Source organism: Cannabis sativa, chromosome 1, assembly GCF_029168945.1.
Source record: "Cannabis sativa cultivar Pink pepper isolate KNU-18-1 chromosome 1, ASM2916894v1, whole genome shotgun sequence".
NCBI classification, from domain to species: domain Eukaryota; kingdom Viridiplantae; phylum Streptophyta; class Magnoliopsida; order Rosales; family Cannabaceae; genus Cannabis; species Cannabis sativa.
The window spans coordinates 99128-118996 of NC_083601.1; the positions used below are offsets into that span (position 1 = coordinate 99128).

Below are 19869 nucleotides of genomic sequence, written 5' to 3' on the forward strand. Positions count from 1 at the left end.
GAGAATTGGGTGTAATTACACTGTGTAATTACATACCAAAAATAAATTCAAATTATTTTAATTAGTTGATATGATATTTTAATTATTTTTAATGTATTGACTTTCCCTTTTTCTATGAATCATCAAAAAACAAGATTGGATTGTATTAGCATGTTGTGTACTTCACAACTTTATTCGCAAGTGGAATTGTGATGATGAATTTTTCGAAGAGGACATGGAAAATAAAATAGGAAATTGTGAAAATTTGAACAATATTGATTTTGATTCAGATTCAGATGAAGAACTTAGTGACGGGCCAACAGATGATGACAAGCAATATATGTTTAATTTTAGAGATATAATAGCTCAAAATATATAGAACGCAAGAGCAATTAGATAGTCTTAAAAAAATTATTTTAAATATTTGCTACTAAATTGGTATAGTTTTGACTTTATTTTATGAAGAGAAACTTATTTATTTGTATATTATTAATTGATGAAATTTATTTCTAAATATTATAATATTAATTTACTGTGTAATTACTAACTATCATGCCAAACATGATATTAGGAATTCACATGTAATTACCACTTGACATCCAAACACACCTTGTATTTTAAAATACAATGTAATTACTATACAGTTATACAGTGTAATTACTACCTCATGTTTGGCATAGTAATTACACAGTTGTTTCCAAATAGAATCTTAAGGAATTCAAAACTATGGTAATATAGTTGTTACAAAATAGATTAATATTCATTTATGAGAGAGAAATGAGGTAGTGTGTTTGAATTCTAAGTGTGATCACCTTAATAATATATAAATGAGTCTAATGTACTCATTTGAAGTAGACCAAATTTTCAATCAAGAAAGTACATTGCTAGAAAACTTAAAAGCTTGATAATTCCTAAAGTTATTTTCATGAGAATTTCCTTAGTGCTTAGAGATAGGAAAAATAAGTTTTTGGACAAAAGTGTAATACCTTGTTCAAGTCATGTTGATCCCCACTAATCTACACTCAAAGTTGTGAGTAAGTGTATTATATATATATATTCTTCTCTTGTTATATGTATGTATTATATTACATGTATTGTATTTTTTTTTCTTTTACCTTTTATATATATATGTTGGAATTATTTTACCACGATCTAGATTTACTAACAAGTATGTTATTAACATCCTAAATATGAACTTCTAAAACGATATGAAATAAACACATATAAAGTATAAGAAACCTTACACTGGTTGCAGCGACATATAATGTCTCCTTCCACTCAGATCTCTAACCCTTGTATCCTTTCTATAGCAGAGTATCACCAAGATCTGAGTCTGAATCTCCTTCTCTTGAAACTGGATTCTTCACAGCCTTACACACTATGATTGAGTTCTACTTGATGTGTGTGGGCACTCACTCTTTTCACTATGTGGCTTCGATTTTGATGAGAGAAAGAGAGAGAGATGGTTTCAGCTAGGGTAGTGAAGGAGGCTTTGAAATTTTTTTACTGAAGGAATGAGATGCATCATCTTTTCCCTTAAGCCATCACTACCTATTTATAGGAAACCACCTAGGGTTAGGTTAGACTTATTTGGCATTAAAATAATGAAAAAATAAATGGTAAATTGCTATTAGAGTGGCCGGCCATGGATTGGATATTGGGGCCCACTTTGTAATTTGCCATTTTCTCATTTTTTTCATCTTATTTTCTCAAAACGCCAATTTTCTAATTTAACCACTTAAATGCCAAATCTAATTATTTAATAACTAAAAATTAATTATTAAATAATATTGTCATTTAATATATTTATTAATTAGACTTATCAAGGTCTCTTAATTAACAAATAAACCCTAGAATCTCTTTTCTTCACAATTAAGCCCTTGCTTAGTGAAAATTCATAAACAAGACATAGTCTAATTTTAGAATTATAATTGATTAATCAAAATTAATTAACTGAGTCTTACAAGTAGTATTGTCTCAACTAGTATGGGGACCATGGGCCTATATATCTGAGCTTCCAATAAGTAGCTCTAAAATTTACCAAGTAAATTCGCTGACTTATTAATTTCTTGTTGCATCCACCATAGAACTTGAAATTGCACTCTCAGTTATATAGAACGCTCTATATGTTCCACGATATAGATACGCAATTAGTTATCTATTGTTATAATCCCAATAATCAATGATCCTCTATAGATGATTTACATTGTGTAGGGATTAATTTACCGTTACACCCTTCAATGTATTTTATCCTTAAAACACTTAGCCACCTATAAATGATATTTCAGTGAACTAAACATAATCACTGAAATGAGTACTCAACCATTTATCTCTGTTTAGCCAAGCTCGAAGGAAATCATCATTTCACTTCTATGCCCTGATAGAAGCTATAGATTCCATATCTATGTTTAGCGCTCCCACTCAATTGTACTACCATGTTCCTAAAATGTACGTATCACCCTGACCAAAAAGTAGGCTTCTAACAAATCAAAGAACATGTATAATACTCTTGAGATCGAACCTAACCATGTCAAGATTAAGATCATTTGATCTAGGATCAACTAGGTGATATTGAATTGAATAGATATTACGATAAGTTTAACATATCTGATTCAAAGTTCAATATCAGTCCCTTCCGATGCATACTCCATGCATCCAACCTAAGCTTTACTTTAACCAATGCCCTGGAAAGGACATAACACTTATCCAATGTGCTAGTAAACTATGTTGTAGATTATCATATCAGTTAAACCCAGTGTACTGATAAATCTAGGAATATATATTTAATCACACAATCTTGATTACTTTCCACTGTACTGACGACACAATAATCAAGAACATAAATGTGATAAGGATTTGGAAGAATTTATAAATCAAATAAACATATAAATGATAACATGAACCAAATGACACAATAAGTGATGAAAATACTTCTGTCTCTTTATTGATATTTAAATGATAGAGATTACATTGAAATAGAATTTTATTTAGGGCATAAAACCCAACAATATATGCAATATATATAGTGTATATATGTGTATTGTAATGTATATTTAATCAATCTCTTATTTTAGTCTTTGTATTATTTTACAATAGAGTTGTCATGTATCTTGATTTTCTTCTATTGTAATAAAATCTCTAACAATTAAAACTTTATCCCTTTTTAATAGAAGAAGAGATAAATTAAAATTTTGATAATACAAGGATAAGAGATTTAATGTAAAAGCTATTCATGGTAAGCATAGTGGTGCATATCATATAATTTACTATTTTATATGAGGGCTTGGCTAAAGTCCAGTCAAAATAAAAAATGGGATGGACCCATTCATTTATTAGATTTTCTCCTAAATAATCAAATATTTTATATGTGTGATATAATTAGGGTATTAATGTCATTTGAGTAGGTGTACTAGTTACAACCGGTTCTTCCTCATTTCTTTATCCTATTTTTTTGTTTCTTAAAATAATAAATAAAAAATAAATTTTCTCTGTTAAGAAAGGTTGGGAGCGTTGGCTTTCTCCCACTCCAGGGAACAAGCTCCTGCTCCGAGTTCTCCTCCATTAAAAACTCTTGGGAGCATTGGCTTTCTCTGATTCCAGCGAACAAGCTCATGCTCTGAGATCTCATCCATTAAAAACTCTTGTACCGTCAAGGTTGGGAGCTTGGCCGAGTGTCGTTTCTAATCGAGAATGGAAAAGGGACGTGTCGTTTGCCAGTAATCCCGTCAAGATATGCTAGTAAACAAAGTGGGTTTTTGAGATTTGAGAATTTTTTCAAGAAAGGTGATTTATATCAACTATATTGCTTTACCTTTTTTTCTGTTTTATAAATTTCAAGTTTTACTCTAACTACATTCTACAAAACCCAATTCGGATCGGGGGCTTAAGGCCTCGAGTGAAACTAGGGCCAAGATTGTTGAACTTATTATTCAGTTGCAGGCCCAAAATTTGACCCCAGCTTCGACCGAAGCTTTGCCTCTCCTTAACAGGAAATGGATTCTTGTGAAACCCTCTTTCATTACTGTTATATTTTTTTTTTTTTTGCTAAGATAACAATTTAGTTTGAATTTCTTTTTACATTGATTTATTGAACTTGAGAAAATATATACTAATCAGAATGGTTATTGTGATAGGATTTTTAATTTACTTAAAAAGTTTATAATCTGTTCTACAAGATGAACTTAACACAGCCATGTTTATTTATGTATTGGCAAGGATTTTGTAAGAAATTATTTTTATTTATTTTTATATTTTGAAAAGAAAAATAAATCAAAATACAATTGTGGGTCATTTCTATTGCTATTACTTTGAAAAATTTAGGGAAATTCTCAATAATATACTTAATATACAATCTATTAACAGAAATAACGTTAATTAATTTAATGCAATCCCATTAACGTGACACATCATCACTCCTACCGTGGAATCAAAATAATCAAAACCTGTAATCTCGCTCATCAACGCGCCAACCTACTCCATTAATCACAAGATTGAATTTCCTAACAGCGCGTGATATATAAACAATAAAGGAAACCTATAAATCTATAACTCAAATTCTCAGAATTCAAACCATTTCTCACAAAAAAAAAAACCATTAACGAACAAAAAAAAAGCTTCGTTTGATAACCGATCAAACAATCTAAAACACAATTCGTTTCTCAAACTGTAATAACAATCTGCAAAATTGTTTCACTGCAATTATAAAAAAATCAAAATCACAACTCGAAACCTTCTCTCCAAAAAAAATCTCCATTAAAGAACAAAAAAAAAAGCTTATGTTACAAAAATCACACCTAATCGATCAACAAAAATTCAGAACTGGCGAAGCTCAGTCAATCTACAGTCGTACGACAGATCAACCAAACCGTCGACACAATAATGCGATCAAAAATCTAAAGTTAAGCAAAGTTTACCTTTTACACTGTATTTGACAACATGTCCATCTTCATATCGATGTTTTGCCTTTACTAGTCGCACCACCAAAAGCTACCAAAACATGTAATAATAAAAAATCAAAATACAGAACTTATTAATATACAAAATTACTTGATTAATTATGTGAGAAAAGTAATTTTTTGTACATATACTTGTCAACAAGAATTTTTTACTTACAATATTCAAAACTGTTTAGAACAAATGTTACAAATCTATACTCGATAGCTATAATCAACTATTCATTAAATAATTATACATATATAATCATAATTGTATATTTAATTCAAGAAAAAATATGCATTTGTTTATAACCGGTTAAGAGTTCTTCCATTCACTTTACATGTTATTTAGCTTCACAATTTTTAAGATTTGCATTTATTGTTAACAGTTTGATATGAAAAATCCAAGAACAGTTATTAGGGCTGTTCATCTGATTCAATCCGCACTTTTTTGGTCAAGCAACAACCAATCCGCACTAAGTGCGGATTTCATTTTTTGGATCCAATCCAATCCAATCCGCACAATAGCTCAAATCCAATCCAATCCAATCCGCAAAAGTGCGGATTGGATCGGTTACTTTGGATTTGTTACTTTTTAATATTAAATTATTTAATATTTATGAAAAAAATATTTTTTTTCACATAACTAGCAACAAAATAAAATAAACTATAGTTATTTTATGTCTACAACAACACATTAAATAAATAAAATAACAAATAACAAATTCAAAGGAAGAAAAAAAATTGTATATATAAAAAAAATATTTAATTTTATTTTAAATTGTATGTAGAAAAAAAATATATAAGAATAGAATATACATTTTATCTATTAAGTTTTGCAATATGATTGTATTATATGTATTAGACTTTTAAATTACTATTTTCTTTACATTAAAATGTTATTTGTATATATAATTTTTTAATTTTGTTATAAATATGTGTGGATTGGATTGGATCGGTTACTTTTACATGTCAATCAACATCCAATCCGCACAAGTGCGGATATCCGCACTTTGCGGATTAGATTGGATTGGATCGTGCGAATTGGATTGGATCGACTATTTTATGAACACCCCTAACAGTTATGATACTTTATAATGGACAATAGGTGGACAAAACAAACTACACAGATTATGAAGTGACAAGGATATTGATACCATCAAGTTGTTCTTACAACATACTTGCACAAACAATATGTTCTACTTTGTGTTTGGACAATAAAAAAATCATTGATGTTCGATTCCAAATAAAATCAGGAATACCACCATGAAGATTACATATGACAATAATGCAAATTTTATGAAAAACAGAAAAAAAAAAAAAAAAAAAGATGACCATGAGACCAACTACCCTATGATGGTTAACCTTTCGGCAGCCATTCCAACAAAAAATATTGGTAACAACTCTATCAATCAAGAATACTCTGAACCTACAATGCAAATCACCCAAGTGATACCAACAAGGACAGAGTATGCACAACACATGGCAGACTTCGTAATCAATCAAGTTGAAAATGCAATTGAAACAAGCCAGCAAGCAACAAGTCAGGTGATCTTAGATCCTCATGTTAGTAGCATATGTGTCTCCCAACTTATGGGACCACTTGTGTTTTGAAGCAATTAGAGATCCGTATAAATACATCTCTCTTCTATTGAAGAAGGGGTTGAAAAATAATCATTTGTAAGAGAGTTTAGTGTTGGGTTCTATGCCCTAAATAAAACTCATTTCAATATAATCAGATTTACTTATTAATATAGATCAGAAATAACATTTAATGTTGCATGGTTCACATGATTTATTTCATGATTATATGTACATAATGTATGAATTCTATTTAAGTCCAGAACATATCAATTTGTTAATGAGTATAGTGTTGTCAACACAGTGGAATATAATCTTAATTATATGTTCAAAAGTTTATTTCCTGATTTGTCAGAACACTGGATTTAGACTGACATGGTATAATCAGCGATATGTATTCTTACACCTTGGATAAGTGTTATGTCCTTTCCAGGACATTGGCAAAGTTTACCAGCATCGGATGTATGGAGTATACATCGGAAGGGACCGATATTGAACTTTGATTAGATATATTAGAATTTACCGTAATATCTATTCAATTCAATATCACCTGTTGATCCTAGATCAAATGATCTTAATCCTGATATGATTAGGTTCAATCTCAAGAGTGTTATTCGTGTTCTTTGATTTGTTAGTTAAGCCTATTTTTGGGTCAGGGTGATACGTACATTTTGGGAACACGGTAGTGCAATTGAGTGGGAGCACTAACATAAATATGGAATCTATAGCTTCTATCTGGCGAATAGAAAGTAAAGGATGATTTCCTTCGAGCTTAACCAAACGAAAATAAATGGTGGAGATCTCATTTCACTTAGCTGAAATATCATTTATACAGGGTTAAGTGTTTTAAGGATAAAATACATTGTAGGGTGTTACAGTAATTTAATCCCTTTACAGTGTAAATCATCTATATAGAGGATCGTTGATCACATTAGGGTTATAACAATGGATAACTAATGACGTGTCTATATCGTGGAACATATAGAGCGTTCTATATACTGAGAGTGCAATTCTAAGTTCTATGCGTGAGATTCAATGAAGAATTAATAAGTCAGTGAATTTAAGATATAAATTTTTGATCTACTTATTGGAAGCTCAATTATATAGACCCATGGTCCCCATACTAGTTGAGACCATACTGCTTGTAAGACTCAGTTAATTGATTTTGATTAATCAATTATAATTCTAAAGTTAGACTATGTCTGGTTTATGAATTTTCACTAAGCAAGGGCGAAATTGTAAAGAAAAGAGATTCTAGGTTTATTTATTAATTAAGAGACTTTATATGTCTAATTAATAAATATATTAAATGACAATATTATTTAATAATTAATTTTTAGTTATTAAATAATTAGAATTAGCATTTAAATGGTTGAATTTGAAAATTGGCGTTTTTGAGAAAATGAGATGTAGAAATGATAAAACAGCAAAATTACATAAGTGAGGCCCATTATCCAAGGCCCATGGCCGGCCACACTTTATGGGTTTTATCATTTATTTTTTCATTATTTTAATGCCAAATAATTCTAACCTAAACCTAGGTGGTTACCTATAAATAGATAGTGATGGCTCTCATTCACACTTAACTTTGTGAACTTCTGTCAGATGAAAACTGAGCCTCTATCTTTTCTCTATAGGCCGAACCTCTTCCCTCTTCTTTTCTTCTCTAAATTTCGAATTCCTTGAGTGAATGAGTGAGTGCCCACACACATCAAGTGGTATCTCAATCATAGTGTGTAAGACTGTGGAAAACCATCCAACAAGAAGGAGAATCAACATCAAAGGAAGGAGAGAAAGAGATCCAGGTTCAGATATTGATAATGCTCTGCTACAGAAAGGAATCAAGGGCTAGATATCTGAACGGAAGGAGTCATTATATTCCGCTGCACCCAATGTAAGGTTTCCTAAACTTTATATGTGTTTATTTCATTGTTTTAGAATTCATATTAGGATGTTAATGAAACATACTTGTTAGTAAATCTAGATCCTGGTAAAATATATCCAACATTTAGAGATTCAATACAACACTATTTTTCTCCATTAATATTTTAAATTTCTCTTAAGCTTTTCATCTTCACCAATTTGCATTTGATTTTCTAACTTAAGTTTAGTTGACGAGTTTTTACCCTCCATAGTTGCTAAATTGATTTCAAAGAAATGTTTCTGTTGAGCTCTTTCTTCTCTTCAAGTGATCAAAGCAAGGTAGAATTGTTGTTACTTTGACCACTTGAGAGCCATCTTAACTCCCCTCGGATAACTCAACATTCAGTTGGTTGATTCTGTTATTAACCAACTATCTTCAGTTGGTTAATTTTGTTACTAACCAACTGTCACAGACAGAGTACTATAAATCAGTGACGAAGCCAGAAATTTAGTTGAGTGGGGGCTTGAATAAATATTAAGTCAAAACTAATAAAAATAATGATAAATGTATCTTTCAAATTTTCATCTTCAACAAAATAAAATAATACTGTTGACAAAAATAAAATAAAATATTGTCAATGGTATTATTTTATTTTTTAATAAAGTATTATTTTTTTTATTATTTGTATTGGACTACTTTTAAAATGGGCTTAATTAGAATAAGAGTAGGCTCATGAATCATGATTAAGATATTGAGTGAGGGCTTTTGTGAATTGGACTTTAATAAATTGAGCAAAGTGAATTAATATATGTATATATCTACATATAAAAAATTTAATATATATATTTGAGTGAGGGCTTTAGCCCACACATGGGCTAAAGTCCCTCCGTCCCTGCTATAAATACCCTTGGCTCTGAACCATACAATCTAGAGAGAGAGTTCGAAATTCATTGTTAGAGAAAGAATCAACTAGGATCACCATTGTTCAGTTACTGTTTCGGCTTAGTGTTTTGGAGATGTTGACCATGGTTTTAAGTAGTAATTAGAGTGGTATAAAGTAGGGTTGTTCATCCGATCCAATCCGCACTTTTTTGGTCAAACAAGTGCGGATTTCATTTTTTGGATCCAATCCAATCCGCACAATAGCTCAAATCCGATCCAATCCAATCCGTAAAAGTGCGGATTGGATCGGTTACTTTAGATTGGTTACTTTTTAATATTAAATTATTTAATATTTATGAAAAAAATATTTTTTTTTTCACATAACTAGCAACAAAATAAAACAAACTATAGTTATTTTATGTCTCCAACAACACATTAAATAAATAAAATAACAAATAACAAATTCAAAGGAAGAAAAAAATTGTATACAAAAAAAAAAATATTTAATTTTATTTTAAATTGTATAAAGAAAAAAAAAATATAAGAATAGAACATACATTTTATCTATTAAGTTTTGCAATATAAATGTATTATATGTATTAGACTTTTAAATTACTATTTTCTTTACATTAAAATGCTATTTGTATATGTATTTTTTTAATTTTGTTATAAATATGTGTGGATTCATCCAATCCGCACAAGTGCGGATTTTGAATTTTTCAATCCAATCCAATCCGCACAAGTGCGGATATCCGCACTTTGCGGATTGGATTGGATTGGATCGTGCAGATTGGATTGGATCGGCTATTTTATGAACACTCCTAGTATAAAGTAATTAATGAATGTTAGAGGAGATAATTTTTTACGTAGTTGGGACATTAATAAGTCTTACTCCACGAGTCACTGTACTAATGAGAGTATTTATTACAAAGAGCTTTTTCAGCCGATCCCCATTTATGTTTATCATTGGGGTAAAAATGTCACTATTATCGTGTTTGTTTACACCATGCTTGGCACAATTTTCCAACTTTGACTTCGGGCAAAATTGCCTACTTTATGATGGGTTTTAGGCTGCCTATAAGTGTTTGGTGGGACGTAATTTATCCTTTGTTTATGATTTGACAGCTCATTATGCATCCGTCAATTGATGTATGGAGATTCATGAAATCAGAAAATAATGGGCTTAAACCCTTAAACACACTTGGCAGAGTAAGGTGTCTGACGCTCTTTCCCATACCGCATTAAATGCATGTACAGTGTCTCAAAAGGAGTGAGAGTTGCTCATGGAGCAATTGAATCCTCCCAAAGATAACTAACCTGTTATTACTCCTTGAAAATAATGAACTCCGAAAATAATTAAGGCAATATGTCTTATAACAAGAGTCTCATTACCTCCTGGCTTATTTCTAGACTGCCACAAGGGTGATGTTAAAGAGATTGTTCACTCTTGAAGTGGCTTCTCTCACGTGAGCTGAGATTGTAATTGACCTAAGGATGATCCTTACCTATGTATATTTTTTTTTTCTCTAATCTGCTTTGTTCATTAACTTAGCTATTGTTATTGCATTATTGCTTAGCTGAATTCTATATTATGATTGTTGTTGATGAGGTTTAATCCGCAACAGTAATTAAAGTACATTGCACAATAAATAGTCAAATACGTTTTTTTTTTCCTTGGAAAAATTGTGTACTTGTAAGAGAGACAATTCAACCAATAAATCAAGAGAGGAGAATGATTGTTTTCATAGAAATGACGTGTAAAAGTTATATATTAATGAAAGAGAACATACAAGCTGATGTCTGGCATATAAAAAACCGTGTTTCTCTATCACCGAGAACAATCCCTCACTTTCCACATTAGAAACCCCAGAAAGAAAAGAAAAAAAGAATATTGTAATTGAATAGAAACAATTCCATGAATAACTTAAAACCTACCGAGCTAGCTAAAAGTGTTAAAACCCAACCAATTAAAAGAATCAAATTCAAATAAAATCCTAAACTGTACCTTTGGCCGTCAATAAATAAGGTCAGTCTATGAACAATCCAACAAATATGATGGGATCATGGGAGACGAGCAGCATTTGTATTAAAATCGGTTGCTGCTTTCGCTAGGGGAAATAGAGGGCCCTTCGGGCTTCACAAGACGAGAGCCTCTGCCGTTACTGTTGTTGCTGCTGCTGATATCAAGCCCCTGCATCCGGCCAATATGATCAAGCTGCAACATCTCTGAGGAAGCATGTGTGGCATGCATAGGCTGATGTGTAGGGGTCACATTAGACTGGAAATGATTAAAATGTTGCATTTGAATGTTACGAGGGTCACCTGGCCCAGATTGGGGCTGATTTGAGAAGAAGGAAGATTGGTTGTACGGAATATGATGCATTCCAAAGTTGTAAGTATCGGTAGGTGTCATCATCTCTCCGGTGGCCATCTTGAGCCTCTCAACTTCTTTCTTCAACGCATCGTTTAGAGCTGCATGATTGAATAGCATAGCAATGCATTGCCAGTCATAAATTCTTACTGATTGAGAGAACACAATAATAAAAACAGGAAAGGAGACAGTGTAAAACAATAATAGAAGAATGCAGTTACAAGTCATAGCACATAAATAATTAAACTTCCTTTATTTCTTTGGTGAAGGTTGACTAAATTGACATACCAAAAAAAAAAATTGGTCTATAAAACTAGCTTTTTGCTGTTCAAGAGAATGTGGATCAAATAAAGCTTGTGCATGTTTTTCTGGTAGCAAACATTAAAATCACTGAACCCTTTATAGACCAGGATAGGGAAATAATCAAGAAAGATATTTTAAGAAGTTAGTAAGATTATTCTTTTAAGGTGGAGCTCCATGAAATTAAATTGAAAACAAGGCATTTGAAACCATACATACCATCACGCAACTGAGCTTGTTGTTCCATAGCTTGTAGTCGAAGCTTAAGGTCTGTGTTTTCACCACTGAGACCAGTTGTATCCCTCTAAAAACCAAAACAAAAAAGGAAACTCTGTTACTAACAAGTTATAGAAAGGTCTGTGATAAAATAAGAAGGACCAACTGAAAAGAATCTAGGAACAATAAATTAGAACACAAAAAAAAAAAAAAAAAAAAAAAGCTAACTTAAATTTGAAAAAACTTCTAGATTGGAAACTCAAGCTAGAAATGAAAGAAACATTCAAAATTTGACATCTCAAGGATTTAAGATAATACAAATTAAAACCACCATACCAAAGTAAGAGATCAACCAAATATGTATTGCTACATAATTTTTAAGTTATATGCAAATGAAATAAGATGAGAATATCCAAAAGAACCTGGAAAAGAGTCAGTTGGGCAGATAGAGTCGTTGCTTCTGTTTGAAGGGTTTGAACTTTTCTCTCCAGCTCAGTTATGTAACGGGCCTTTCTCTCTTTGGAACGGGCAGCAGACTGCCTGTTTGCCAAAATCCTATAAAGACATGAAAGTGAAAGTTCAGCTAAAAAAACTACAAAAAGAATTGCCTCAAATTGTGCAACCAAACAAAATTAATGTTGCACCTTTATTGACAAGCTTTCTAGATTACAAAAAAAAATTGTATATTTAATATTAATTCAATATAAAACTTCATTGTTAGATATGGTTCCTATTCACCGAATTTTCACTTTGAGATGTGTAACTAGATAAAGTAAACGTTATATCTACAACTTAAAAAGACAATAATAACAACCCATAATTACAAATCTAGTATAATTTAAGCAACGAAAATTCAAGTTTTTTTTTTTTCAATTTTTTTTTTCTTCTAACATGATTTGACCGATGCACAAGATGTTAACAATAAAAAATTTAAGTCCCTTTCATATTAATAAATCTATAATTATAGCACTCGAAAAGCAAACTCAAATTCACATTATTACTAACCAAAAACAAAACTGAGTTCATAACTTCAGATCTTAATTACATACATTCATACCTCTTAGCTCGCTTGGGATCAATGGTCCATAATTCGGCAAGCTTATCAGGAGCCATAGCTTTCTTAGCTTCAATCGTGTCCAAAGACGAAGACCCATCCACCGAATTGCTATGCCGGTGCCTGGGCCTGGCATGCTTCTCTTCATCTCCTCCACCATCACCACCGCCTGCATTGTCGTTTTTGTGGCCGGAGGGTCCATCATCGAGTTTGGATCCGAACTTCTCAATGTCCATATACGTACAAAACAAATCGTCCTCGGATCCAAGCTCCTCAAAGCTACCGGAAGGTCCGTCAAAAGGATCCGAAAGCAGATCCAAGTCTTCGGGAATCCGGAATTGGACCTCGGATTGGGATCTCCGGTGGTAGGATCCACGAGCCGGGAAGGGCGGAGTTGGATTCGACATCATGATCATCGTAGTCGTTGTCAGAGAACGGAAGGGCTTGTTCTCGGGTTTCGGGTTGGGACCAAGATCCGGTTTGGACGGATCTTGCATCTCCATGTGTTGAGCTCGTCTGTACTATCTTTTTTTACACACCGGTCCTCCTCCTCCTCCCCTATCTCTCCGTACCTCTGTCCACACTCATTTCTTCTTTTGTCGGGGTCACGCTTGCGTCAACACAACACTACTACTACTCTTTACACAACACCAAACGACGCCGCTTCAATCACTTATTTTTGTGGGCCGAAGACCATGTAAAAGCCCAATCAAAACTTGCTTATTTGATTGGGCCACTTCATTCAATTATGGGCGCTTGCTAGTACATGTGGGCCTCCATCTTGATGCTTGGGTCCAGACAGGTTCTGACAACCATGAGCTTAGAGTCAGGCATCTGTTTATCCTGTTATCGGTCTCCTTTGTTTTCTTCCCATGGAACAAAAAAGGGGCCCGCTTCGCTTTAATTAAAGGGAAATTTACACCCTATACTGTTTTTTCCCAATTTATAACTTTTTTACTGTTGCACGGAAATTGCAACATTTATACTGTTTTTTTTTTTTTTTTTTTGGCAGTTTACTGCCTTTAAAACTTTAGCTTATTTTTTTTTTTTATTTTAAGTGATAAAAAAAATGATGTGATGGGAATTGTCACATTTGTGGCAGCTTTTTTTTTTTATTTTCTTTTCTTTTAATTCAATTTAATCATTATATCAATAAAAAAAAATGATGTGATGGGAATTGTCACATTTGTGGCAGCCTTTTTTTTTTTTTTCTTTTCTTTTAATTCAATTTAATCATTATATCAATACAATTACTCTCTTTCACACCACGTTTTTATACCTACTATCCCATTTAATTATTCATCTTCTTCTTCTTATGTTCTTCTTCTTCTTCTTCTTCTTTTTTTTTTTAAAAAAAAAAACACATCCAGTTATTGTCTTTGGGTCAAATTTTTTGTGGTTATTCTCTCTTCTTATGTGTTTACTAATCTATCTACTATTCACCTTCTTCTTCTTCTTTTTTCTTTTTTTTTCCCAAATCTATAATATTACCCAAATAAAAGCTATGTTTTTATGGCTGAGATGATGAGGGGAAGGAAGACCATGAAGGTGATAGTTCTTAGTTCTTCTTCTTCATCTTCTTTTCTTTTCTTCTTCTTTTTTTTTTTAATTTTTTGAAGTTCTTAGTTATGTTTTTTTAAAATATAAGATTTAGTGTGGTTTTTTTTTGTTCTAATTTTCTAGAACTTTTCTTGCAAATATAGTGCATTTAGTATTGAGGATGTGCACAACATAGTTAATTTTTGATCATTTTTTTTTATTGTTTTTTTTTGTTTTAGTATTGTTTTAGTATTGTTTTACTGTTGTTTTTCATGATTTATTTATTTGAATTAATAGGTATTTTCTGGGTGTTCTCGTGTTGTTGTGATGGTTATGTCTGTGAGTGTGGAAGATGGAGGTGTGTGTTTCTTTTATATTTTTCTAAGTAGTTATTTTTGCTTCATTTGTTTTTGTGTTGTTTTAGTATTGTTTTAGTATTGTTTTAGTATTGTTTTACTGTTGTTTTTCATGATCAATATATTTGACGAGCTCACTCACAAGAGAGTTTTGAGGTGTGTGTTTCTTTTATCTTTTTCTAAGTAGTTATATTTTGCTTCATTTGTTTTTGTGTTGTTTCAGTGTTGTTTTAGTAGTTTTTTTTTTAAAATTTTCTAGGTATAGACTTGCAAATATAGTTGATTTTGCATCTGGTGTGGAGGTTGTGCAGCAGATTGTTTGTTTTTTTTTAATCATTTTTTTCTTTTGTTTTGTTTGATTGTTTTAGTGTTGTTTTACTGTTGTTTTGCCATGATTATTTATTGACGTCGATTTTACTGCTTTTGTTTATTCTTGTCGGAATTAATGGTTATTTTCCGGTGTCCTGGTGTTGTTGTGGTGGTTATGTCTGTGATTGTCAAAGATGGAGGCCTCATACTTTTGTTTTGTTGTTGACAGTATAAAAGAAAAAAAAAAGGGGAGGACAGTATAAATATGTAATATGCAATGAAAAAAAAAATCTGGGAAATTAATAAATCATTATTTTGTAAAAATTCAAGTAATATATATGTTAGTGTATATATATAATGAAGTGCATGTTGTTGCTTTCAGTGATGTGTTCCTATCTTTTAATAAGAAGTTAGACCACAAAAATAAAATAAAACTATATATAATATATCAGTATAAATGAAATGAAATGATGTTGGGCTTGGGCAGTACAAAAGTAATGATGTTGGGCTTGGGCAGTACAAAAGTAATGAAATTGGGCTTGGGCAGTACAAAAGTTGTTTTTGCCGTGTCCCAGTAAAAATGTAAAGTTTTGGTCAAAAAGCAGTATTTTTGTAAAATTCCCTAATTAAATTTGTACTAATTTTCCAGTAATAGTAACTACGGTTTCTCAGTCATTAGACCTCCTACATACTTGGATTAAGTTTGATGGGAAACGTGAACTTATTCGATGAATAAATGTGGAAGAGTGTTAACAAAATACTCAGTTTTTAACTTTATTTTCTATTATTATGAAAATTTTAAGAGTTTTTTCAAAAATACTCAATAAAAGCTTATAATTTGACTGTTATACAGAATTTTTTACAAAATGCTGTTTTTTTTTATAAAACAACCGTAAAACAACAAAACAGAACAATTAAAACAACAGTGAAATAACTAAAAAACAACTGTAGAATAACAGTAAAAACTTAACACAGTACACAGTATAAAAATTCAAATACTGTGTATTTTTTGAAAAAAATTCAACCCACATTGAAAAATAAAAAAGTTAGAAATTTCAGTATTTATGTAAAAATTCAAAATTTTATAATATTTATTAAAAACCTAATTAGATATACTATTTATTTATTTTGGTATTCTGAAAAGTTTTTTAATTTATTTTATTTTTTATAATTAGGTAACAATATAGTTATTTTATGTATGTCGTTGGTTGAACCGATAGGGGCTCTGGCAAAAGATACCCCACGGCCTCGTAAGCCCTCGAGGCAAGGCGAAAAGGATCTGTTGAGAACGAAATAGTGTTTGTGTCCAAAGGGCCGCTGGCGGCCTAAAATCAAAGGCGCTTTTAAATATTTACTAGTGGCGTCTCACGTGCTTCGCACGTGTGGGGCTCTTAAAATTATTTAAGTACAACTATTTTGAAAAATAATTAGTATTGTATCTCCAAAACTTATAACACTACCAAATTGTATCCTCTAAAATGTACATCATAATGATAAAGTTTTGTGAACTATTCTATTTACAAAAATATAGTACTTTTGTTAGCTTTGATTCTTTTTTATCATTTCACAATTGATGTGTCGTTGTAAATTAATTAATTTTCACATGAACATAGACAATTACTAAATTATGCATTTTTTTTTTAAAAAAAAGAAATTAATTAAATATTTTTTTTCTAATAATTAAATCCAACATAAAGTATATTATTATTGATTTAGATGAGAAATTTGCACCTTCATTTCTTATGTTTTGAGAATATCAATTTAGGTTTGTAACTAAAGAAATATCGTAACGAATATGAATATGAGTTGATAAATATGAAAAAACTTGAATCTGATTTGTTTAAATGAATTTAATTTTTTAGAGGAAGAATTTTAAATCTTTTTTCCTTAAGATTTATTGCATTTTCAATAAAAAAAATTAAGAATTACATAAAGACTAAATATTTATATAAAAAAAATATATGATAATAGTTAAAGATCAAGATAAAACGATAATTGTTCAATATTTTAATAGTAAAAATAAGTAAAATCTAATACTATTATGTAAGGAAATATGTTTAATCTTCCATATAGAATGATTAAAAACACTAATTATTCTATTTATGTAATTAGATTAAAAAAAAATAAATCCTACAATATCAATAATTTAAATTAATTTTTGACAGTCTAAAATGTTCGAGAAACAGAATTTAGTACATGTCGTGAAAAAACTTCCTAATTAGTTTTTTTTTTTTTAATTTTTTTTTTCATATCTGGTCTGATTAATTTTTTATGTATTCAATAATTCATAGTACTTGTTGTTTCTCAATTCCTATTCTACAACTAATTAACCTACCCTATATACAATATTTTATGCATTGATCATCAAATTCATATCATGGTCAACAATTGAATATTCTATTATTTTTATCAAAATAGTTTTATCTTTTCTTGCATAATATTATGAATCAAACAAAATGAAAGTATATATATTGGAGTCTCATATCATATATAAAAAAAACAATAAAAATACTTTACATATTAATATGTGAGTATATATGTGAGAACAAAGGACTTTTTAGTAATTTACTTAGTTAAGGCCCAAGTATTGTCACTTTTATTATAGTAATAGATTTATTTATTTTTAAGAGATATTTTATATATTATTTGGATTTTACGTTGGTATACTTTTTATTAATTTTATTAACTTATTTCTATAATGATATTTGTGGTAGTCATAATAGATTCTTTAAATATTTTTATAAACTCTCCAAATAATTTAGCATGTTTAAGTTATGGTTCAAACAATTTGTTGTACACATACTTATCATTTTGTAGAAGAGTAGAAAAATAATTGCATTGAATCTTAAGTTCGATACTATAAATTATTTAAATTTTTTTAAATTTTTAGTGGAGACATATTATTTTTACAATTAATACCATTATAAAAAATCTAAAAAATATATTTAAATATTTTAATTAAAGTTACATTTGTGATATATTTCATTAGCGCATATACTTATGTAAATGTGTATGTGTGAGTTTTATTCCATTTTTTATTTTATGTTATAAAATTCTAGAATTAAAATTACATTACAATAAATACATATATATAAAGTATTTTGCTTGATAATTGTGGAATATAATAAAATTTATATTGTGTAATAACATTGAGTATCTTTTAAAAATATTTTTTTATTATTATTAAGGTTTTTTTTTATTTTAATTTTAAAGTTTTAGAAACTTTTTATTTGTGTTTGGTCTCTAATAATAATTGTGCAATAATAAAAAACTTACATATATTTAAAATATTTTGCTTAATATGAGTGAGAAATTTATTTATTCCTTAATTTTCAACGTTCAATATATTGGTCATATGGTAAGAGAGCTCCAATTGTACAATTAATATATAATTTACATTGGTTATATTTTTAATTATTGAAAGTATAAGAAAAGTCTCAAATATATTATTAATTGTTATAAAATAATATAAAGTAGATGAGAAGAAAGAAGAAGAAGATGAAGAGAGAAAGAGAAAGTGAATGAGAATTTATGAGTTGTTTATTCCAATGGGGTGAACCCCTATTTATACAAATACAAGAGTGAGATATTAAGAAACTAAGAAAAAGGGAAACTAAGGAAAAGATGAATGTTCATTACAATTCATAAAAGATTTGGACATCCACATAATTATTAATATTTATAACACTCCCCCTTATGTCCATAATAACTGCCTTATTAAAAATATTGCTGAAAACTTGATCAAAGGAAAAAGAGTATAGTGTAAACTAACTCCCCCTCATTTAGGCATTTGTGGAGATCTTCTAATCGACGAATTTCGATCTTCTGCCGTCTTCTCAAATGTTGATGTTGGTAATAACTTTGTAAATAAGTTTGTAAGATTGACACTTGATTGAATATGTTGAACACCAATATGCATTTTCTTGAAGCGTATAAAGAAGAATTTCGTGGAATGTGTTCTAACTCTATCTCCTTCAATGTACCTCCTTTTAGTTGAACGATGCAAGCAGTATTATCCATAGAGAATTGCTTGGGTTGATACTTCTTTATTGAGTGCAATCCATATGTTTCCTGAATATGCTATGTCAATGTTCTCACTCACACACATTCTCTACTTGCTTCATAAAATGCAAGTATGTTAACATGATTTATAGTTGCATCGTTAAAAACCTTGCCAGAAAAACCCAGTGGGACAAAATCTGAGCTAGGGAAAAAGAGTACAACATGAATATGTCTCCCCCTCATGCACATATGATCCATAATTCTTTTGGTGATAATATATCTCATAAGATTATTGTTATCACTTTTAAAATATCACCATATATAATCTTTGATCATATATTTTCTATAACTCTTCCAGAGTATGTATGGACTTCTAAATTATAGATGAGGGGTTCGTGGAACATTAATATTTATCCAACTAATTGTATCATTCATGTGTATATACAATCTTGTTCATACTAAAATTTAACATTTCAAGTAGA

The 19869-nt window shown here is 30.2% G+C and overlaps 1 protein-coding gene across 2 annotated transcripts; it reads right to left on the reverse strand.

The window, feature by feature from the left end:
- Positions 1-10979: 10979 nt before the first annotated feature.
- Positions 10980-13881, reverse strand: LOC115706851 (bZIP transcription factor 18). Of its 2 annotated transcripts, XM_061102023.1 has the most exons (5): positions 13185-13829; positions 12550-12682; positions 12131-12215; positions 11563-11712; positions 10980-11494 (listed from the first exon to the last, which is right to left on the reverse strand). In XM_061102023.1, the coding sequence occupies exons 1-5, from the start codon at positions 13682-13684 to the stop codon at positions 11451-11453; spliced, it is 912 nt and encodes a 303-aa protein (XP_060958006.1). In that variant the 5' UTR covers positions 13685-13829; the 3' UTR covers positions 10980-11450. The 2 variants fall into 2 exon arrangements, with proteins under 2 accessions (XP_060958006.1, XP_030490468.2); XM_030634608.2 differs by having other exon boundaries at positions 10980-11712; positions 13185-13881.
- Positions 13882-19869: the final 5988 nt, after the last annotated feature.